The sequence below is a fragment of the Neomonachus schauinslandi genome, chromosome 1 (genome assembly GCF_002201575.2).
Source record: "Neomonachus schauinslandi chromosome 1, ASM220157v2, whole genome shotgun sequence".
NCBI lineage: Eukaryota > Metazoa > Chordata > Mammalia > Carnivora > Phocidae > Neomonachus > Neomonachus schauinslandi.
This window is the reverse complement of record NC_058403.1, coordinates 198,395,306-198,418,988: the sequence shown is the minus strand read 5'-3', so window position 1 is coordinate 198,418,988 and position 23,683 is coordinate 198,395,306. Positions and strand designations below refer to the sequence as shown.

At 51.5% G+C, this 23,683-nt stretch overlaps 1 protein-coding gene across 1 annotated transcript in view; it reads left to right on the top strand.

Moving 5' to 3' along the window:
• KLHL18 (kelch like family member 18) overlaps positions 1–20,019 on the top strand; it is a 48,049-nt gene extending 28,030 nt beyond the window's left edge. Inside the window, exons 2-10 of the mRNA XM_021687068.1 lie at positions 857–987; positions 3,415–3,555; positions 7,535–7,733; positions 10,164–10,324; positions 11,564–11,700; positions 13,101–13,323; positions 16,891–16,995; positions 18,478–18,589; positions 19,502–20,019. Coding sequence (XP_021542743.1) covers positions 857–987; positions 3,415–3,555; positions 7,535–7,733; positions 10,164–10,324; positions 11,564–11,700; positions 13,101–13,323; positions 16,891–16,995; positions 18,478–18,589; positions 19,502–19,888 — 1,596 coding nt within the window. The 3' untranslated portion in view covers positions 19,889–20,019. The remainder of the gene's footprint in view (positions 1–856; positions 988–3,414; positions 3,556–7,534; positions 7,734–10,163; positions 10,325–11,563; positions 11,701–13,100; positions 13,324–16,890; positions 16,996–18,477; positions 18,590–19,501) is intronic.
• Positions 20,020–23,683: the final 3,664 nt, after the last annotated feature.

Genomic DNA, 23,683 nt, shown 5'->3' with positions numbered 1-23,683 from the left:
GGTGGCTCAGATGGTTAAGCGTCTGCCTTCGGCTCAGGTCATGATCTCAGGGTCCTGAGATCGAGTCCCGCATCGGGCTCCCTGCTCCTTGGGAGCCTGCTTCTCCCTCTGCCTCTCTCTCTCTCTCTCTCTCTCTCTCTCATGAATAAATAAATAAATAAAATCTTAAAAAAAAAAAACAAAACCTTGGAATTTCCTGAGAGGAGTGTCCTTTGTTATTCATAACAAACCTCTTTCAACCACACCTGAGTTTATGCTAATAAGGTGACTTTCTGTGGACCCCTGGATAGCTTTCAACATGGGCCTGGTTGCCAGAGGGGGCACCCATGTGATTAGACTTGTGCCCACCATGCCTGCTCTGTCCTTCATCCCCACGCGTTCCCCTATTCAAGTCTGGTTTTGTTTCTCCTTATCTCTACCTGTCGCTGTGTATCTACTCTTGAGGAGCCTACTGTCAGGAGCTCCAGCATTCTTGGACAGTTTGTCTCCTCCATCTGGCTTCAGTAAAACTGGGATCAGGATAATGTGTTAGACAGTCAGGTCTCTGAGTTGGCGGGGAGTCGGGAACAAGGCAGTGCAACTACCATAGAAGGAAAAACTACCACTGGAAGCATTCGGGCTTCCATTTTTTTTTTAACCATTTTAATGCCTCATGAAACTGTTGTTTACATTCTTCCACTGCAACTGAGTATGTGGAATTGAAGCTCTCGGGGTCTCCATGATAAGCCCAGCTGTCATGTACCGGGATGCCTCCAGTACCATTGCAACGGGCAGAGGCTTAAGCCGGGGAAGGGGCCGGTTGGGTTTTGTATTTGCCTTCCTCAGTATCTCTCTTTATGTTTCACTTTGCCCACAGATTGGGGACCACAAATTCAGTGCCCACCGGATCGTCTTAGCAGCCTCAATCCCGTACTTCCACGCTATGTTTACAAATGACATGATGGAGTGCAAGCAGGATGAGATTGTAATGCAAGGAATGGACCCCAGGTACTCAATTCCTCCACTGGGTCTCTCAGTCTGCGGGTTTCCAGGCGCAGCTTCAGCCCCGTGTGTGGTGCTGTTGGCGGGCCCGTGGCGGGACACAGCACTATTAAAGTAACACGTTTAATAGGGACTAGCGTCCAAGATATTTTTTATAACGAGGACTGGGTACAAAGGCGGTGAAAGGGTATCCTCTGCACTTTTCTGTGCTAACCATTATAGCTGGCAAAATAGTTTTCCAAATAAGTGTCTTCATTCCATACTCTCCCCGTCAGTCTAGAACAGTGTCATCCGTTCAAACTTCTGCGCTGATGGGAATGTTGTGTTTGTACTCTGCAGGATGGTAGCCACTAGCCAAATGTAGCTGCTGAGCACTTGGATTTTAACTGGTGGGATTAAAGAATTGAATTCTACATTTTACTTAATTTTAATTAATTTTAACATAATTTTAAATAGCCATGTGTGGCTGGTAGCTACTATATGGGACAACACAGATTCAGAAGATGGGCAAAATCGTGGTTATTGGATGGTTGAGAAAATTGAAGCCCAAAGAGGCCAAGCCCAAAAGTTATCCCATCTAAATGCCTTTCAGTGTCCAAGACAGCCCTCCCTAGCAGTTATTGGTCTCAAATATCAGTCCTGCCGAGGCTACAAAATTCTGCCCTAGTTGAATTTTAGGGGCAGGAGGCAGTACCATAACTGCTGAAATCATGTCATTCAGGCATTTCCTTAATGTTGTCCTGACATGTAAAGTCACTTACTACTGGACCCTCTTCGTGGAAATACCTTCCTAATGACTATATGAAGACTTTATATAAACATATTCCATAGTATGCCTTTTTGGGCCTTGAAAGGGAGAAGGATGTTTATGTGACATTCTGTGTTTGATTTTGCTGCAAGTCTGTGAACTGAGCTGCATGTTTATAACCTAGGCTGTATCCAAGGGTCCACTGTGTCCCTGCTATGTGTGTGGCACTGTTCTGAGGGCTGGGGATGCAGTAGCAAACAAGACACACGGGGTGACTCGGGGCAGTGACATTCTTGTTGCAGGAGAAACAGTGAACAAAGCAGTGAGTCGGCAACCTCACCCAGTAACCTGTCATTTGTTGCCTACCTTCTTAATCTCAGAGTGGTGGAAACGAGGGCTAAAGGAGCCAGGAAACCGTAGTACCCTCTGGATGATTGAGAGTGATCTGCCCCACACGTGGAGAGGATTTATATACCCACTGCAAGGTAGAAATCTCAGGCCAGCTACTTATAAGGAAAGACACAGAAGTGGGTCTGCAAGGGCACTTGTACGCTCTCTTCTCTGAGGTCTGTATCTGAAGGAGCTGTGCTCATTGCCATGCACAGTCCAAGTGCTTCATTTAACAGAGGTAGACTGGGCACCTGCCATGTGTGCTGCCGTAGGCACTGAGCTGTAGCACTAAGAAAACAGCGCCTCTAATTGTGCCAGCTTTCTAGTCGTGGGGATCTGGCCACAACCATAACCACACACGTGCATGGTAGGGCTGGCAAGTGAAAGCGAGGCGAGAACAGTAAAGTGAGCGATGGTGGGGGTCTGTGTCATACCAGGGTGATCAGGGAAGGCCTCTGTGATGAGGTGACATTTGAGCCGAGACCTTAATCGAAGTGAGGAAGTGAGCCGTCTGGTGACAAAGCCATCCAAACGGAGCAGACTGTACAAAAAGGCCCTGCAGTGAGGGTGTGTTCGGCATGTTGGGCTAGAGTGAGGGTTAAGAGTGGAAGGTGATGAGGTCAGAGAGCCGGAGAGGGGCCAGACCACATGCAGCCCTGAGACAGAACTTGGAGTTCTTTCCCAGTGGGAGGCAGAAAAATTTGTCGGCATCTCATTCTGGAAATGTATCCCAAAGAAATAAAAAAAAATGCTATTTATGATGGCAATAAGATGTTATTAGCTATGAGGCCTACCAATAAAGGAAATAAATTACGGCATCTACATGTAATGTAGGTGTAATGTACATGCTAACTTAGCATGTAATTTATGTTTACATGTTGAAATACTATATAGCAGCCACTAAAAATGATAAATATGAAGACAGTGTAGCAACGTGGGAAAGGAATCAGTAAGTATTATGTGATTATATCCCTATCCATTTATGCATGCAGGCAAATAGAGACTAAAAATGAACCCAAAAAAGTAACCACTGTTGACTCATTTAGTAGTGAGATTGTGGGTACTTGCTTTCTCTTTTTAAAATTTTCTGTAATAAGATTATTTGGGCAGTAAAGACAGCTTAAGAAGTAGAATGACTCTTCAACTCTGGTGAAGTCATTATTCCTGTCATACAGATTCTCGAAGGGCATGGGCTAAATGGGTTTTAGAGCAGGGCCCACGCATTCCCCAGGTAGTCATGTCAGCTCAGTGAGGGTCAGAGTCTCTGAAGCCGATCTTTTCTCTCCTTTCTCTAGCGCCCTGGAAGCTCTGATCAACTTTGCCTACAACGGCCACCTTGCCATTGACCAGCAGAACGTGCAGTCGTTGCTGATGGGGGCGAGCTTCCTGCAGCTGCAGAGCATCAAGGACGCCTGCTGCACGTTCCTTCGAGAACGGTGAGGCCCTGGACTCGGCCCATGGCGGGAGCGCGCCCAGGTCGTTCCTGGAACCCCTGCCGATTCGCTCACTCTGGGCATACTGAGTTTTATGAAGGGAGTGAGCCAGGGAGCTGACTCTTCAAATCGCTGTTGAGCAGTGCCCAGTTCTTTGGGGTGAACCTTTGAGGAACATATTTACAGACCCCTGCCTGTGCTCTCTCCTGGCCTGACATGTACCTCTTCTGGTCCTCCAGTTTGACCAGTGCTAACTTAGCTGACTGTGCTCACCAAACCGATGGATTCTGTACTGCCTCACTGTTCCATAGCCTGTCTCCATCTTTGTGTAGATCCTTCCCCCTCCTGGAATGTCTTGACTTCTTTTTCCTTCAGCTCTTTAGGGGCCCACCCAAATTTCACCTCCTGGAACTCTGTGTCCCCCCTCAGGCCCCTGAACGCAATCACTGTATGCTCTCTTAGGGTAAGGACCATGGAGTATATCCCTACCTAGGTCCAGCGTTCAGCAATGCCCCTTTGATGACTGAGCTGATAAGAAGGCTCCTTCTCCCCCTCAAGAAGGGGAGCTCTTAGCCATAAGGTCAAAGCTGCCTCTTGAGCACTAGAGACTTGGGGGTGCAGGTTAGTGCTGGGCTGCACACAATCTCTGTCTGTGGTGCTCTACGAGGCCTGGTCTCCACCTGAGCTACTGCGATCACAAGGTCCCTGGCCTGAAGACCAGCATTCTTCCTGTCTCAGATCTGCCCTCCTGAACCTCATTTCCTCTTAGAGCTGACCTCTCCCTCTCCCATTCCGGCTCCACAAATCCAGCTCACTCAGCAGCTCTGTGGACCCCACCTGCTGTCCCCATCCTGCCCCTGTGGTGCTCATGGACATCACTGAGCACTGCTGTGTGTGCAGCTAGTCTTAATAACCATGGTAATGATGCTTAGCATGCAGGGCACGCCGCTGGGTGCAGGGTGAGTGGTTTCATCGTAGGTCCTGTTTCAGGTTTTACAGGTGAGACCACATAAGGACAGTGTAGCCCCAGAGCCTGGCTTGACCCTACGCTGGGATGCCTTCTGGGTCAGGCTGGAGGGATGCATGTGGGGGGATGTGAGGCACACTGGCTTTCCTACTCACTTGTGAGCTGCTTAAGGATACAGACCAGACTTGGTTTCTCTCTCTGTCTCCACGGAGCTCAGAATGATTAAGTAGGCATTCTGGAAAGGATTAAGTTGGCCACTCTCGCAAGGGGACAACAGCTCCACCTAGGGGGGCTTTTGAGGTCATCACTCTCCATACTGGACCTAGCCTCTTTACAAAGGAGTGTCACCCAAAAGATGCTTAGAAAAGTGATTTTTAGACCAGTGGAGTTTTTACATGCATCAGTGACATTTTAGGAAGATGCACTTAAGCACAAAGCCTGACATTATGAGTCTGTCCTTGACATTCTCCCATTCAGCCCTGCAAGATCCCTTCTGAAGCCTCACTTCACACCTTATTCCTGTCTTTATTCCTTCCCACGGGCCCCAGAGGCTTGACCTGCTTTCTCTTTTCTTTCCAGTAGTTACCATCACTGCCTCTCTTCCTTGGAGTGGTTCTCCCTGAGCCTGGCTGCGGAGTGTGTTAGGGGGTCCCACCTGCCCCCTTCCCATGTGCCCGTATTCAAAGACAAGCATGTGGGCCCTTCGTTGTCAAGCTGTGATTACTAATGACTTGAGAGAAACCATTCTGAGTGGTAGTGGGAAAGACAGGACTTTCCAGAGCACAGAGAAGCTGTAAAGCTCTCAGAGTTTTCCATGAGGTTGGGGTTGATATTTTTCTTGTGGCCCCTTTCCAAGCCTTCAGATGTATGGGCCTCCTTGTTTTTAGGTGAGCACTGGAGCTATGTATTTTCCAAAACTCTTCTCTCAGAATTGAATCAGAACATCAGATACATCAGTGAACCAACCCAATGACTTATTTACTTCAGGTCACTGCTTCCTGCATCTGATAAAGCATTACATCTTATTGTGGCCTCCCTGCTGACAAAGTCAAGAAGGTGGTTGCCAGTTGTGAGGTGGCTAATGGAAGATGTGGGTCTCTCTCTGCCCTTTGGGTTCATTTTCCCTCTTATCTTCCCCCGGCTTGGCTCCTGAACGGGGCCCTCTCCTGCATGGTAGCCCTCCCTCCTCCTTCCCCCACGGCTGTCTCACAAGCAGGCTTCCCACATCCCATCCTCTTTGACACAGAAGCCCAGTTCAGTGAAGGTGTGTTTTGCTCTCCTTATTATACCAAGCCAGTCAAAGACAGCCAAAGGCGAGGTACAGGAGTCCTAACCTGAGAGTCAGCAGATGGAAATGTGCTCCAGGCAGCTATATTGACCATCCTGGCCCACGTCTTTGGACTCTATCCAGTTCCCAGTCCATGGCATCTTGAGTTGATGTCGCTGTGGTTGCAATCAGTGAATCACATGGTGTAGAGGCCCAGGGAAGGTTGAGCCTCATATCTGCCATATGTGTGTAAAGGCCTGTAAACAAGTCTCATTCAGTCCCTGTAAGTGCTCCAGGAGAAAGGTGGTATTTGATGACTGAGCCGACATTCTGACCTTGAGCGCTGTGTCCCTGACTGGCCATGCGGCCTTGCCTAAGTGTTAGTCAGTGCTCATGCTTCCCTGGCCTTTGTGGAAATGCACATAGATTTCTAAAGCCATGGACAGAGCCCGTTCAGGCTGGAAGGGAAGCAACAGCTTGTGGAATTTAGATTATCCCAAAGGCAGGCTCCTGGGAGACTCTGCCCTTCAGGTCTGCTGCTGGGGGACAGTGGTGATTGTTGGCTAGTGAGTATAACTCTGCCTATAACTTTAAACAACATGGCGGGAAAGGAAAGCAAGCAGTCTAATAAAGAAAACCTGTGCAGTTTCCATCTGATAAATACCTTCTCCCTCCACGGATTATCAGTCACAAAGTCAAAATAAGAAAAGCTCCAACCCCAGAATCTCTTGCTGTCACCAAGATTTCAGAACCACGTTGGGCGCATTTGGGATTTTGTCAGATGCAATAGTAGTAAGAAAAACGACCACGATGAAAATTAAGACAGCAGCTGACTTCACGCCAGGCACCATGCTGAGTGCTTTTGCCACATTCTTGCTTAATCGTGGCCACAGCTATAGGAGCTGGCTAGCTCTTGTCCTCACCTTTTTCCAGGTGAGGCTGTTACGGACACCTGAGGAACCCTCCCATGTCACCTGGTGTGACGCAGGGCCCGGATTTACCCAGACGGCCCCAAGGAGGGCAGGTCTGCCTCCGGGTCGTGGGAACGCACACGGGGTTCAGTCTCCACACCACCACTTGCTTGTAGAGGGCTGGGAGCACATGTCTTAGTTTCTCTGAGCCTCAGTTTTCCATCTAAAAGTGGAAGTAACGACTACTGTGCAGTGCTGTTGAAAAGATTCTCACTGGCAAAGTACTGGACGCATTGATGGTGCTGAGCGAGTGGTAGCTACCGCTCTTGTTCCTGGGAGTCCAGTTAGACCAAAGAGCTTCTTGCTTTTTACAGAAGATGAAGCATAAGGGTCCTGATGTTAGAGAAGTCATCTCTCCGCATGATTTAAACTTCAGTGCCCACGTGGGGAACAGGTAGATGTTCGACCAAGAATGTCAACGGCTGAAGGAAAGCAAACAGTATGTGTTCTCCTATTCTTCTGTCCTCAGAGCTGCTTCCCAGACTTGCCAGAGAACTCGTCCCACCAACTCATCCATTTCCTCTCCTGCTCCCAGAGGGCTAAATTACTAAAAACACACACTGAACACTAGGTCCAACAGGCAGGGTCTTCATTTTAAACCTTCACAATTGAGTCCCTGAGCAGCGTACCTGGAATCATGCACGGAGTTTGCAGCCAAGCTGAGAGCAAAGCAGGGTTTTCTCCATTCTGTAGCTCTCCCTAGAACCAACCTGAGAATGACCAAACATACCATTCTTCCTCTACATTTTTTCTTTTCATCTTTTCTTACGCCAAAAGTCTCCACCCCAAAAATTGCCTGGGTGTCCGCCAGTTTGCTGAGACCATGATGTGCGCCGTGCTGTACGACGCGGCCAACAGCTTCATCCACCAGCACTTTGTGGAGGTGTCCATGTCAGAAGAATTCCTGGCCCTGCCCTTGGAAGACGTGCTCGAGCTGGTGTCTCGGGATGAGCTGAATGTAAAGTCAGAGGAGCAGGTCTGTAGAGCGCGGTAGCCATCCGCAGGGGACTCGGGGGCTCCTCCTCTTTCTAATCTTTGTTTTCTATTTTTTTTTTTTTTCATGAAGACCATGTATGTGCAGTTTGTTTATTATGGGTTTGTTTCATTATACTGTGTGCCTGTTTCATGAGAACTTTGTATCCATTTCAGTGTCTAACATCCAGTGGATTTTATCAACATTGCACCCCTTATTCTTAGATGTTGGGTGATTTCCAGTATTTACTATTAGAAGTAATGCTGCCTCGAACTGGAAATTAGCATAGATAACGCTTTCAAAGAGTCTTATTCTAAAGGAGAGCAGAGCACTGGGGCAATCACTGGGGAGGAATATGAAGTTGGAAGGGGTTGGTTGGTTTGTTTTTTAAGGTGAGAAAAATGGCAGTACATTTGACTACTGGTGGGAATTTTCCAGAAGAGAGGGAAGAGTCAGTGATGCAGGAGGAAAGGGAGAATGGCTGCTGACATGACATTCTGGAGGAAGCGGAGGCCGGCTTGAGGGCACGGGATGTCCCTGCTGGGAGCACCAGCCACTCCTGTCCATCCCCGCAGGAGGGAGAACCTCCACAGCCAGGGGCACAGGGAGGCGCAGGGTGGGAAGGGACATGCTGGCAAATTCTACTGACATTCTCTTCTGGCATGTGTCTATTTTCTTACCTGAGAATGAGGATCGGGAGGAGGGTGAGAAATGTGAGGAGAGATGAAAAGTCGTGAGCCAGCCCTCTGGAAGCGGGAGAGGAAATGGATGATACCAGGGAAAGGAAGAGGGGCTTGGTGGGAAGCAGGGCCTGACGAGATTAGCGACCACAAAGTTAGAATGGACCCACCAGGGGATGCCTGGCTGGCTGTCGGAGGAGCATGTGACTCGATCTTGGAGTTGTGAGTCTGATCCCCATGTTGGGTGTAGAAATTACTAAAAAGAATAGATAAACTTAAAAATTAAAAAAAAGAGAAGAAAGGACCAGCCAGCTCTGTCAGCTGCATATGCTAGCGCAGGTGCAGAGTACAGGTGGGGATGAACTTACAGAGCTGGACCTCACCAGGGTAGAGACTTTTTCGAGGTGGGCGTGATTAAGGGAGGAAGGCGCACAGCATGGGCACTGAGGGCACCCACCTCAGAAGCCGCGGAGCCCATGCTGGGTGAGACGGCAGGGAGGAGGCGGGCCAGAGGGACCCTGAGCGCGAGGTTGGGAGAGCGGGAGTAGGGTCAAAGGCCTGTTGGCATCAGTTACTGAGGGGAAAGGACTGGAGGTGGTGGTCAGCACCGGCAGACTGAAACTGATTGAAGAGGCAAAGCCTTTGAATGACTAGGGTCCTCGAAGGACAAAGAAGACCTCTTCCCGGGGGTGGTCAAGAAGAGTGTGAATAAATGAGAGTGCAGGGTGTTAGCAGTCAGAGAGGAGCAAAGGCGATCCCTTTGGTCAGCAGAGGTGTGGCGCAGACACATGAAGAGGACCGTGAGACGTTACTTGGAGCAGAGGGTGGCCAGGGCTGGACAGCGAAGGGCTTCGGTGCAGGGGTGAGACGCTCGGACCTGGCCCTGCAGATGCCGGGAGCTCCTCTGCGGCAAGGCCTCTGCTGGTCCAGTCGCTGGGAAACCTATCCAAGGCCCCAGGCAGAGCAGCTTGGGATGCTTGCAGTGTGGAGTCCTGGCCTGCCATGAAGCTCTGCTTCCGCAGGAGGAGCCCCAGGGGAGGCAAGCTGTTGGGAGGTTAGTCCCAACTCAGCTCATTTCCCTAATGTCCGAAGAGCAGTAGTAAAGGGGGCCCTGAGTGTGGTCATGTGGGCACTCCAGGTGCAGGGAAGAGCCCCGTCCTAAGAGCGAGCCCTGTCCCAAGCTCTCCCACTAATGAATATGACCTGGGGCAGCTCACTTACCGGTTATACATTGGATCCCAGGTTTTAAAGGGATGTACCCTTGTGGCTGGAGCCTTTGGCCAAGCTCCAGAGAACATCGATCTGGAACCAGGCCTTAAGGAAAGGGGGGTGGGTTTAGATGAAGAGGAGGATATGAGGGACCTTCAAGGTGAAAGGGACAGTGTGCACAGAGAACTGCCCAGCCTGCGAGAACAGAGGGTAGAGGGGTTGAGGAGGGAAGACAAGTGGACAGTGTGGGGAGATGCACAAAGGAGTAAGGAACCAAGGGCAGCTTTTCACTAGGAGGACGTGATGAAAGCCAGGAAGCTGTTAATAGTCACTGAGGCTTGTCTTTCAAGAGGCTGGGCCAAATGGGGCAGCTTGGGGAAGTTTCCAGAAAGCAGTGACTTCAGGAGATAAGTAGGAGGAAAGATGTATGGGCCCGAGGGACTGCCTCAGTATAGGGAGTGGAGGGATTGAGACTGGGGGGCCCGGGGACGTGGCCCCTGGGAGTGAGGAGTAACTACACGGCTTGCACTCTCTGCCATGGCAGGTCTTTGAAGCTGCGTTGGCCTGGGTCAGATATGACCGGGAGCAGAGGGGGCCCTGCCTGCCCGAGCTGTTGTCCAATATCCGCCTGCCCCTCTGCCGGCCCCAGTTCCTGTCAGACCGCGTGCAGCAGGATGACCTGGTGCGTTCCTGCCACAAATGCAGGTGAGCGAGGGCCGGCCTGCACAGGACGCTGCCGGGGGGGTGGGGGGGGGGCGGGCAGGCAGAGAAGAGAACTTGGCCACTTAGGCTGTTTGTGTTCCAGCTCAGGGGCAGAAGGATTTGGAGTGGTCAGTCCTAATTCACGGCACGCAGATTGATCTGCCTTGTGTCTAGAGCCTGGAAGAGCCCGAGTCTGACCCCTTGGGCAAAGAAGTATGCCATGAGGGAGCATCGAGGCAGAAGGGGCTTCCTTCCCTACACTCCCTGAGGATTCCTAGCTTCTCCAGGAGCTGACTTAGTGGTGACTCCCTGGGGCTCCTTGTCCTCTCCAGTAAACATTAGTCAGTGCACTGGGCCTCAGGTGGGTTTGGGCCCGTCCACAGTGATGGGCAAGGGGGGACATGTTTACCAGCATGGGAAACTTTTACCCAGGGTAAATCAGTGATGACGCGGCACAGCAGAGCTCCCAAAACAGCTCAGAAGGCGGTAGCCGTATAGGAGGATCATTATAAAAGTAGAACAGCAAAGGAAAATGTTCACCTTCCTCCAAACGGCTTACCATATTCACAGCAGGTTCAGAGGAAGTCAGTGGCTGTGTGTGAGCTGTATGAAGGTGTGTGGCAGGAGGGGGTGGAGGTGCGGCTGCAGGTAGGGGGACCCCGTGACAAGCAGTCTCAAGGGGGCTTTTGGAGTTTGAACTTCATTCTGTAGGCAGTGGGTAGCTATCAAAGGTTCTTAGACAGCTTGGGCTGTAGTGTGGAGGGTGAATTGGAGGACTGGAGAGGCAGGACTGGAGGCAGGGCCATCCGTCAGCAGCAGTCAGCTTCTGCTGCCACGGTCTGGGTGAGAAATGGTGCATTGCAGGGTGTGGGCCAGATGGAAGAAAGAGCTGGGTCTCAGTGGTGACAGGGTGCAGGCTGCTTGTCGAACCTCCCCAACACCAGCTGTTGTAGCCACCACCCTGTTCTCCTCCTGCTAGGTGTGTGCCTGTTAGAAGATACTCATTCTGATTACTCTAGCTGAGGTGGGCTCTGCTCATCTGCCCCTCCGATCCTGAGCATGTTTCAGTAGCTGTGTGTGGTTCCCCCTGGACTCACTTGGGTTCAAGACCAAACCTTCCAGAAGGCTTTTCCTCCCATGTTTCCCTTCCAGTTGGGGGTGGGGCAGCCAGACTCAGAAATACAAATGTAGACCACGTGGGGAGAATACCTCCTTGTCGTAACATGCGACACCTTATTCCAGGGACCTGGTAGACGAAGCAAAGGACTATCACCTCATGCCGGAGCGCCGGCCCCACCTGCCGGCTTTCAGAACTCGGCCTCGCTGCTGCACGTCCATCACGGGCCTTATCTATGCCGTGGGGGGCCTCAACTCAGCAGGTATCTTGCACCTCCCCTTTGCAGGGCCCTGTCTGGGATTTTGTGGATAAAAAGGCACCAAACAACCTGACCTGGTCCTCTGGTCCCCTCCTTTGTGTGTCACACCCTGGTCCCTCTTGATTTGATACAGCTATTATGCTATGCAGTGAAAGCATGTCAGGTATGAATACCATCAAATCAGAATATCAGAGCTAAATACCAGCCCTGGAGAGAATGCAGTCCAGGACCCAGCTGTTACCAGGCTAATCACGTTTGGTCATATGGATCTCTGGGGTTAGACTGTATGTCGTCACCATAAGAAGGAAAATTCTCCAAATACACGGTTATCACTATCCATAATACTGCTTTCTCTCCACCTGCTGCCTCCCACGCAGTGCACACATGCTTTAGAGTCGGCATGTTCTCGGCAGCTCTTACCCAGCCAAGTTTTCAGGCAAGCTCATGAGGCCCCCTGCCCTCCTGGCCGCCCAGGCACCACTGCAGAGCAGTGGAGATTTCATGGGGAGGACAGTGTGGACTCCTGAATCTTGGTGGCATAATGGCAAAGGGTGGAGTCACCTCCCACGTGAAGGCCGGCTTTTTCTCTGGGTTAGTCCAGGCTCATGGAGGGGGGCAGGTGGTGGGCAGTCCTGGGCAGTCTCATTTTTAATGGAAGCTTAATGAGAGATGGGTCTGTTTACCAGTCTGTTTACCATATGCTTGTTAACCATGTGTCCTGGAAAGGGGGTGTCCTCAGCTAGTAAACACTGAAGTGTGGTAGGTGCGAAGTGCCCCACAATAGAATAAAACAGGGAGGGGGGATTATTTTATTTGATCAAAAAAAAAAAAAAAAAAACCCTGTTGTAAATGGTAGGGTTGGAATCATCATTCCTGGCTACTGTAACTACTATTTATTTGGCACTTAGTGTGTTCTAGAACTATGCTAGTTGCTTTGCCTATTCTGTCGTTTAATCCTGACGACAACTCTGCCATAGAGATTATCTCCATGTCACATGTGAGAACAGAAGATGGGGATACAAAGCACCTTGCCCAGGGTCACACGCTAGTAAGTGAAAGTCGGCGGGGGGATCCATGCCCTTCCCTGTGGGCGTGCCTCCTGCACTGGGGAAATAGTGTTCCATCTCCCTTCGGCTTTGGCCTTAAGTGGGCGGCATACCTCATTGCAGTTTAAAACTGCCCTCTAGAAAGTGAATGCCTCCTGTCTGATTCTGATTTTCCTTGAAGAATTCAGTTTGAGGTTAGCACGGCTGAAGCATCTTAGTGGGCCCATCTGGCTTGAGTATTTCTGTGGGAAGAACCGATAGAGTCAAGTCGAACATTCCATGTAATCAATGCCCAACAGCTGTGATCTAAACACGTGGTCTCATTTGTTTTAATTTGAGTAGCAAATTTTTATGCAGGTGATTCCCTGAATGTGGTGGAAGTGTTCGACCCCATCGCCAATCGCTGGGAGAAGTGCCATCCCATGACAACAGCCCGCAGCCGCGTCGGTGTGGCTGTGGTGAACGGGCTTCTCTATGCCATCGGGGGTTATGATGGCCAACTACGGCTAAGCACTGTGGAGGTCTACAACCCAGAGACGGACACGTGGACCAGAGTGCGGAGCATGAATAGCAAGAGAAGGTATTCTGGAAGCCACTCGTGCAGCCTGAGCATACACACTGAGCATCTGGGGAGCGCCACACTAGACAGGCAGGGGCACATAATAATACAAAACACAAGCCGGCCTGGGAATTTCCTGCAGTCAGGCCAGCCACTGCCACTCCCGGGAGTTCAGCCCCGTCTGCTCAAAAGTAAAATCCTTGCCTTGTCCTTTGAGGAGCTTGGGGAGATGAGACATGGACATGTGGAAGTTGTATTGTTATTTAAGTATCAGATAAGAATGGAAAACGTATGTTACGGAAGATTCTAGAAGGCAAAGAAACTGGATGGAAACATCTGGAAGATTTCAGGGAAGAGGTGGGATTAAAGTTGAAACTTGAAGAATAAGGAGGATTTAACTTTATTAGTGATGAAAGGACATGAGAAGTGTTGTCCTTTATACTCTCTTCCCCACCCCCACGCCACCCCCCGGATCTCTGCCACACATGTGCTTCTGCCACCCTGGGAGTATGTGAGCCATAGCAACATGCTTCACTTCAGTCACCCCCTCTCCCCCCACCAGATGTGAGCACATCGGTGGACCAAGTTTATGGCTCTTTTTTTTTAAAGATTTTATTTATTTATTTGACAGAGAGAGACACAGCGAGAGAGGGAACACAAGCAGGGGGAGTGAAAGAGGGAGAAGCAGGCTTCCCGTGGAGCAGGGAGCCCGATGCGGGCTCGATCCCAGGACGCTGGTATCATGACCTGAGCCGAAGGCAGGCACTTAACGACTGAGCCACCCAGGCACCCCCAAGTTTATGTCTCTTAACACACTCAGATACTTGTCTCCTCCATCCCTTGCCTGCTCAGATTTCCTGAAGAAGAGTTAGAGGGCATCCGAATGGCGCCTCCATTCAGCCTTCTCAGTGCTGAAGTGCTTGAGTCTTCCCTTCCGTCAGACATGTGTGGAGCATGTGCACGGCTGGGCTCTGGAGCGGGGGGGATCGCTGGACAAGGTCTTCTCTTCTTCTGCCCTCAGTGGGGCCACGCTGGATCAGCAGTTTCAAGTGGCGCTCAGCTTTCTCTTCCGGGGCTGACAGAGGAGAGGAAGTGGTCTGTACCCCTATAACCAGAACAGTTCTGCATTTCTCTCTCACGAATTGAGCTTCCTTCACAGATGCCCAACTTTAGGGGGAAAGTTACATGAGTTGTTTTTGAAAGGGGCAGTTTGAAAACCACTGGGGCAGATGCTCTTCGAGGGCCTTTCTGTTTTGTAAATTCTGTGGCCCAGGCATTTGCCTGACAGGCCCCTTTGTCTGGATCCGCTGTGGGTTTTCTGTGTGTAAGATCAAGCAACTGCCTGTGTGGCGAGGAAGAAGAAGTGTCAGGCCAGGAGGTACACAGACCACGTTCTGCAGTGTTAGTGTGTGGCCTCGGGCCAGGAGGAGTCTGCCTTTGTACGTACCAATAAGACTAGATTCACAAAGGGTCACAGTAGGTTCGTTTGGGAAGAAAAGAATTTGTATACATGATCTGCTCTTCCCTGAGCTAACAGTCTTGTGGTTCCTTCCCCCGCCCCTCTCCCTACCTCAGAGCTTCCCTTTTCTGCTCCTTGGGTGCCTTGCAACCTTCTGTGGCCTCGGATGACTCATTACTCCATTTCTCCAGCCATGAGTGCCCTTTTTGCTTTCACTGCAACCCGTTGTTCTTCCTGGGGTGTCTGCTCTGGGCAACTTCCTTGCTTTGATGTCACAGAGTTTGGAGTGTTGTCTGGGAGGAAAGTCCTCTGGGCACCCCCTTCCCTCACTGTGGTTAATGCCCTGTTATTAGTAGCATGGACCCAGCTCCATTTCATCCCTTTGAAATTACAGGCTGCCGAACAATGTTCTGAGTCACTTCTCTCCTGCCGTCCCACATGGCTCTCTGTCATGCCCGTGCTGACAAGCTCCTTCCTGCCATCATCCTTCCCCTTGCCTGCAGTGTTCCATGCCAGGCCCCCTCCCCTCTTCACACTGGCCTTTACCACTTAGTTAATAGTTAACCTCACTCAGTTTTGTGGCATCTCTTCTCTCTCGTATTGTTGTTGAACTCCTGTGTTGTTACTTCTGTCCACTTCTGGAAGGATAGTGACAGTGTCTAGTGAATTTGTGGTCTTCCCACAGTCCTTGCCTGAGGCCAAAGTCCTTTTCCTCTTCTGGGCCAGTTGAGGGGATCTGTTACGGTGTCCCTAAAGGGACATTGCACAGATCAGTTTGGTTTGCTGTGTACATTTGAAAGGTGGCAGTAAGCCTGGTATATTTTATTTTCCTGTTTGTCGGCCACCCAGATTCATTTTGACTCTTCAGCATCAGATTTGAGAACAGTGAATTGGGCAGCCTGGCAGGCATGTTTAATTTCTCATGAGGCATGGTGTAGAACAGATTATACGATTATGCCGGACTGTGGGGTCTTTGATCTGAGGAGAGGGGGGCACGGTGGGCAGCATGGGAGTCAGCTCGTCTCATTTAAATCCAAGGCCTGCCTCTCAGGCAGCCCGGAGAAGGACCCAACCTCCCCAGCTGCAGCTGCTCATCTGTGCCATGAAGATGGTGCTGCTTCCTTGGTGGGTGGGGTGAGGGGGGCAAATGGCAAGCGCAGAGGACCTCCATCAGTGCACAGCGGGAGCATAGCATCACCCACGGAGCGAAGTAGGGGCCGTCGAGCCACATCTGTCATGAAAAGACATCTGTCGGGCGCCTGGGTGGCTCAGTTGGTTAAGCGACTGCCTTCGGCTCAGGTCATGATCCTGGAGTCCCGGGATCGAGTCCCGCATCGGGCTCCCTGCTCAGCAGGGGGTCTGCTTCTCCCTCTGACCTTCCTCCCTCTCATGCTCTCTGTCTCTCATTCTCTCTCTCTCAAATAAATAAATAAAATCTTTAAAAAAAAAAAAAGAAAAAAGAAAAGACATCTGTCAAACTTCACAGTGAATTAAATAGGGAAATCAGGCTAACACAACAAACCCGTACAAAGCACGACACGAAGCATGGTCAGAGTCACATGGAGGAAGACCCCTGTCTTCCAGGAGGTCCCCACTTGTTACGAGGCGACAGGTGGCTTCCCGACACCCCCAGGTGCCAGAACGAGCCCCGGTGGGCAGGAGCTTCGGCTCGCCTCGGCACTGTGGATCTAGGGCCTGGGACGGCACACCTCCTCCTGAGTGCCTCATGGGATCTGAGGGGTGAATGAGTGACCACGATGACGACAAGTGCTGGGATAAAGAAGCTGCTCTGGCAGCGTGGGGCCAGGAGGGACTGATTCTTGCTGAGGGGTCCGGGATGGCTTTGTGAGCAGGAGAGGACTTTGACATAATGACACCTTGAGCACAGCCAGGTGGAAGGTGAGCGTTTCAGACACAGCTAGGGTGGAGAGGGGGCCCCCCGAGGGAACCCCGGCAGGGGGCACTGCAGAGCAGCTGCTTTCTCCTTACTTTTACACTTAGTCTCACACGTGGGGCTTGGGTCTGCTCTAGAAAGAGGCAGCTGGTGGTCAGGTGGATCTCCCAGGGAGCGTGCAAGGCTGGCCTAGGAGGTCTGAGGCCCGGCTGCATGACAGCTCTGTCTTTTTCAGCGCCATGGGGACAGTCGTGCTGGATGGGCAGATCTACGTCTGTGGGGGCTATGATGGCAACTCTTCTCTCAGCTCTGTGGAGACCTACTCACCTGAGACAGACAAGTAAGGACTCCAGCTCCCCTGGGAAAACTGGAACTGGTTAAACAGACAGTATGAGAATGAGAACAACAGCAGTGTTTTATTTAAACTTCTCAAGGATAGAGAGTATCTTACTCACCGTTTCAGCCCCTGTCGTACCTTGCGTATAATAGGTATTTAATAACTTTTGGTTCAATGGATGAAGGATTGAATAAATTTTAAAAATAAATAGTAGTCTACCTAGGTAGTTGGAGATGTTTATTTAATGCTCTGTACCTCTTTGTTAAATCAGCCCACTTTAATGGGAGTGCAGGTGGAAAGGGATGAGAAATAAATGAACAACACTTTCCAAAGTAGGAGAGGTATGATTTGGGTAGGATGTGATTTAGAGAGGCAAGAAATGTTACGTGGTTGGGTAAGCTTGGAAGACATTGATGTCCGTACTGCCAGAGTTCTTAATTTCCATCAAACATAGTAACATTTTAAGGACTGAAAAATTCTCCGGTGACATAATGCCTGTCACCATCTTATTTTGTGGAATACTCTTTGGAAAACAGCTGGCAAGGTTAGCCCAAATTTTTCATTTCAGTATTTGAATCTTCTCATAAGCCAGTTCATTGAATGGATTCATCAGAATGCTTTTCAGCCAACATTCCATTCACTTAACCAACTGACTGTGTATCAAGCTGGGTGTCTGAGATGCTTAAGTAGCAGCTGGTCCGCTGGGGCCGCGGGTACATCGTGATTGTCCTACCCTGGGGGCCTCTGTCTGGAGCTCTTGGGTGCAGGGTGGGGAGCACCTTCATCTTTACCACAGCTGGCAGGGAGAGGCAGGGTGGCAGGGAAGACTTCTGAGAGGTGACCCATCACAGATAGTGGGAGATGCGCATCATAGGCAGGGAGACAGCACGAGGAGAGGCCCAGAAGAAGGAAAGTGCTCGTGAGGAGTCAGTGTGGGTGGCACATGGCAGGAGGTGAAAGTGGAAATAGATGAGGCCTGAGAGATAAAGAACCACATAGGGAACTCGGACTCTGCCTTGGAGGAAACAGTGAGGAGCCCCCTGAGGGGCGTGCTGCACGGGGTCGGGATGGGCAGGGTCTGAAAGCCGGGTGGCCTGTGCAGAGGCTGCGGCAGGCTGTCCCGGGGGGAGGCCCGAGCTAGGCCAGAGGTAGTGGGATTGGAGCAGGCAATGACTAGAAGGCAGGCCAGGCGGACTTGATGACCACAGGAATGTTGAAGATGAGGGAGAAGAGAGGCCATGAAAACACTGAATCTGAGTAGGACAACTAGATGGCCAGTGGTCCCATCCACAGGACCGGGTAGGAGCACGTCTGTAAGAGAGAGGAGCCTTGTTTAGGACATGCTAATTTTGAGTGCCTACAGAGGTGGGGAGATTGTCCAGGATGAGAAGGAACACTGCACGGTTTGCCCCGCCCCTCCTGAGCTGTCCTGGGAGGACGGCAGCTCTGCATCTCATGGCTCCCTCCTCTGGCTCTTTCCTGCAGGTGGACAGTGGTGACCCCGATGAGCTCAAGTCGCAGTGCTGCTGGGGTGACGGTGTTTGAGGGCAGGATATATGTGTCGGGTGGCCACGACGGTCTGCAGATCTTCAGCAGCGTGAGTCTGGGCTCCCCCGGGGCTAAGGGCACTCACTCCTTCCATCTTGGAGAATAGTTTTGTTTTTAAGGAAAGATGTATTTATTTTGGAGAGAGAGAGAGAGAGCACAAGTGGGGTGAGTGAGGGGCAGGGGGAGAGGGAGAAGGAGAGAAGCAGACACCCCACCGAATGTGGAGCCCAACACAAGGCTCAGTCTCACAACCCTAAGATCTTGACCTAAGCTGAAATCAAGAGTCAGACACTTAACCAGCTGAGCCACTCAGGCACCGCCCCCACCTTTGAGTATAATTTTGAAAGGCAGTTCTTCCGAAGAAACTTCAGCCTTGCCATAACTGGACAACGCGTCATCTAAAGAGGTTTCAGGCCATCTGCCACGTGCTCGGAGATTCTTCCCAGACTGGAGCCAGTGGGCACAGAGGAGGGGTAGAGTATAGCCATGCCACCCTCACCCCGCCCCGCTCAGTTCTCCGCTGAACGCTGCATGAGAGCTGGCAAAATCCCTGCGCAGAGTAAGCTCAACTATAGACAGTGCGAATTTGCAAATAGTTGTATTCTGGATAATTTGTTGGAAATTGCATTTATTCTTTAAAAAACCTCAACCGCCATCTGGTGGTAGATCCATGGCATCAGTCAGTGCCGCGCTCTGGACAGATTTCAGGAGACCCTGCTCTCCTCCCGCCTCTGCCACTCTATAGCAGTGCATCCTCGGGCAACGCCTTTGTTTCCTGGGACGAAGAACAGAGAGGTCAGAGTGGGCGGGGTCCCTCAATCAGCCCGAGAGCAGGTGTGCCGCTGCGGAACGTGGGGCTCTCGCTGGAGTCTGACTCGCGTGGGCCGCCGTGCGCCGCGAGCCCCCGAGCGGCCGAGCTTTGGCTCCGCCCGCCGGACCTGTGCCTCTCTCCCTGCTGCAGGTGGAGCACTACAACCACCACACGGCCACCTGGCACCCAGCCGCCGGCATGCTCAACAAGCGCTGTCGGCACGGAGCCGCCTCCCTGGGAAGCAAGATGTTCGTCTGTGGGGGCTACGACGGCTCTGGCTTCCTCAGCATCGCGGAGATGTACAGCTCCGTGGCCGACCAGTGGTGCCTGATCGTCCCCATGCACACACGCCGGAGCCGGGTCTCCCTGGTGGCCAGCTGTGGGCGCCTCTACGCCGTGGGGGGCTATGACGGACAGTCGAACCTCAGCTCGGTGGAGATGTATGACCCAGAGACGGACTGCTGGACGTTTATGGCCCCCATGGCATGTCACGAGGGAGGGGTTGGTGTGGGCTGCATCCCTCTCCTCACCATCTAAGGCAGAGGGGGGGCTGTGGCGGGGTAGGGATCTGGTACAAACATAGGCACTCCCTTCCAGGGACAGGCCCTCTTGGGAGAGGTGGGAGACCAGAAGATGGGGTGAATGTGAGCTCACTGGGGGTACAGCTTTTCCAGGTGCTTACATCCTCCCTCACCGCGCTGCGCTCGGGACCTTCAAGCCTAGGTCACCAAGGGGCACCGCGTGGGGCAGAGCCCCTCTGGGTTCCGCAGCTGGTGACACGGGACTGCTTTGCTGGTCCTCACGTACACAGGCTCCATCCAAGCCCACCTCCCACCTGCCACCTGCAGAAGGCCTGCCGTCTGACGCTCCTCCTCGCCTGCTGCTCTCCAGCCGTGTGTGGCCAGTCTGCAATGGGGTGGCTGCCATGACCCAGCCTGGTGGCAGCGGGGGTGCGGCTGGGGGAGGAAGGACGCGCTCGGGGTGTCCTCGTTGTCCGTGGTGGTGCCCCCACAGCGCCGTGCACCTCCCTCTTCCATCCAAGGGCACAGAGGACTTGGTCCTCACGCTGGGCAACCAGGGAGAACAGAAGCTCTTCCCGTGTAGACTTTTGGGATTTCAGTGAGGTCTTTTCATCTTGTTGAGGAGTAACAGAAGAAGAAGGAAAAAAAGATACTTGAAAGAAACAGACCGAAATTGAAACAAAGAAACACTTGAAAGAAACTGGAAAGAAAAGTACTTTTTTTTTAAGTGAACATTCTTTGGGAGAAGAAAACGTTCAAAGACACTAAAGGCGTGTTTCAGTGTTTCAGTGGCAAACCGCCCACCACGAGAAAGGCGGCGTCTGCTCCCACGTTCGGGTCCCAGGGTCCTGAGGCCTCGCACAGCACTCGGGGTCGCCTCTGAGCCCTCGCGTGTCCGGGATCAGTGCACTCTCAACTGGTCCTCTAGCAAGGTGCTCACGGGGTTTGTATTCACACCCGCCATCAGAGGACTTTTTTTAACCGTAGGCTTAGCGAGTGGGCTGAGTTACGGCGGGCCGCTCTTCTAGGTGGGAGTTCCCAGCCGGTCACTGGAGGCTCCGGGTGCCCCTGTGGTTACCTCCCACGGCCACCAGGGCGCTCACTCAGATTCCCCACCCCCACTTTCATTCCTCACCTGACCAGCAAGGAAACAGCAGGTCCGGCCAGATTCTCGCCCATCTGTCATTCTTGGATCATTTTCCTCATTGTGATGCTTCTAGGGTACATTGACCGTTGGTACCTCTAGAACCTAACCAGGGACATGGTCCTTCCACCAGCCATGGCTGGCTTGGTCCAGTAACCTCGTCTACCCTGCCAGTCCACTGCTTCTCCATCCCCTCGCCAATTCCAGGGGCCTGGCCTCCCTCCAGCCCTCAGTAGAACGATCAGCAAGGTGGGCCTTAAATTCGAGCAAAGCTGACTTTATGGCAGAGAACTTGAGGCCGAAAGAATCTCTTGCTGCTGCAAAGAACAGATTTTGTATTTCTTCCTCCAATATTAGCAAATGACCTCTTGAAGAGACTCCATGCTCCTTCCTCTTCCCTGGATGGGATCTCAATGTCGCACAGCGGGACCCGAACAGGAGGACACTTCTGTTACCAGTGCACTGGGCAGTGGGGCTGTCCTTCAACAGCTGCTGCCAAAATCTGGTTTTCTAAAATGCTTCCAGTACAGACTCAAAGAGGATACAGTTCCTTTCATGCAAGACTCGGTCTTAGGGCCCCCTTCTCCACCTGGCTGGTCTCCTGTCCCTTGCTGCCTGCCTGGGGTGTCCTGGAAGCATGTTCAGAAAGGCACAGTGTGGAGCCTGAGACGTCTTTCCCACCCCAGTACCACAAGGTTTACGAGTGTGTGCAATCGCCATGTATCCGGAGGGAAGTACCTTTGTTAGCTGCCACTTAGGAGCTGGGCCTCTGCTACAAGCACTTGAAAATTATGTTTTTATTTTAAAAGACTCAACAATCTGATGCAGTTGAGCCTGGGCTCGTGGTGGAGCCCTAGCATTTCTCACTCCCTCTCGGTTTGCCTACAGAGGTAGACTCGGAAGGCGGTGGGGTCTGTGTTTCCTGTTAGAGAGAAGTGTGTCCATGCCCGTCTTGTTATAAGCCCTTCTGTGAACTAGAAGCAGTCCTGGCCAGCCTAGGTCATGGAGGGGTTAAGGATCAGTCAGTGGGCTAACGATTGGGCCTCCCAGGTCCTCAGGACGGTGGCACAGACTTTGCCATTGAGGCTGATAGATCATTTCCCTCATGATCTGCTGCTCTCGTAGTAACCTTCCTAAGTCCGCTGCCACCTCCTGGTGTGGAAGTTACGCCGCCGCACCTGAGGCCAGTGTTTTGATCTGGGGGGGCTCAGCACAAGCGGGCCAACACCAGCATTTTCACAGTCTTCAGCAGTCGGCTCCTCAGTCCGAGGGGGATGTTTGCAAATGGCTGGGCTGGCTCTTTGGTGTTCGAGCCTTTCCAGGAGCCCTGTGAAAAGGAGAGTTCTCACCCAAGGATACTGTGAAAAGGGTATAACCAGTGGGTGGGGGAGATGTCGTGCTCAGTGGACCAGCTCTGAGCACAGGACTGCTGTCCTGGGCCATTCCCCTTCCCAGATAACACACACAGCCTTGTCTTCCGGGTTTCACCTGAGATCAAAGCCAGGATGGGAGCTGAAGACCAGCCTTTTGACTCGGCCACAGAGCTGGGCGTAGGTAGAAATTCTGCTCCTCCCACCCCCCCAAAGTCATTGTCCCCCAGCAAATCTTCCTTTTATTTATAGAACGCATGTCTTTTGTGTTAAGAGACCAAAGAGAAATAAAGAGTACACTCCTAATATCTTATCCTTTCTTGTTTTATTTTTTAAATATGAGAAGTAAATCATCTTTTTATTGCCTTCCAGTGAAAAAATACATTGTACAAAGTAAAATATTCCTGTGAAAATAAGAGAGGAGCCAGATGTATAGCAAAAGCAGTCTTCGGAGAGACGTGTGTGTATTTTATAAGAACGGGTTTGGGTGAAAAAACATGCATGTTACGTACTTGCTGCTTTCCAAATCACTCCTCTTGGATTTCCCCTTTTCTTCACTCAGTGCCGTAGAACACAAGTTCCCTGATGGAATGCGGCTGGCCTGTTGACCATCTAGAACCAAAATGTCCAGCTCCTTTCTAAAACTCTTGGCCAGAGGTGCTTAACTTCGGTGCACATAAAAGTCACTAGAAAATTCTTAAACCACACATTCATTCATAGATGCCTCCTTGGGGACCTACGGGCTGGGGTGCAGCTCGGGGTGCAGTGCAGGCAAATTCCCGTGGTGGTTTGTCTGCTCCTCAAAATGTGAGAGAACCCGACTCCTGTGTTTAGTTTCTACTTCTCCAAATACAGCCACATTGCAGAGCTGCCTTCCTAAGATTGCACGCTGGTTACTGTGGTTTGGAATGTCAAGAAACTCTTCATTCACATTTTTCCAAAAGTCAGCCATGATCAGTCTTATCCACTGGGTGATGATTATACCTGAATGACAGCGTTATTTTTCAAGTCTTTGGAAGGGTGTGTCTCTCCCACATAACATCCCACTAGCACATGTTTCACACATAAACACTGTTGATTCTCACCAGGGCCTCTCAGGACTCCCCACCGGGTAGTTAGCATGGTTCATTTTAGTATAAGGAAACAGCCTCAGAAGGGCCAGCTGACCTGATTCACCAGCTAACTGGTAGTGTTGTCAAGAATTGAGACCAGATTTCCACACTCAGTCCAGCTCGCTGGACAGGAGCAGTGTCTGGTCCATCCAGCCTCGTGTCCGGTGTGTGCAGGGCTGCTGCCC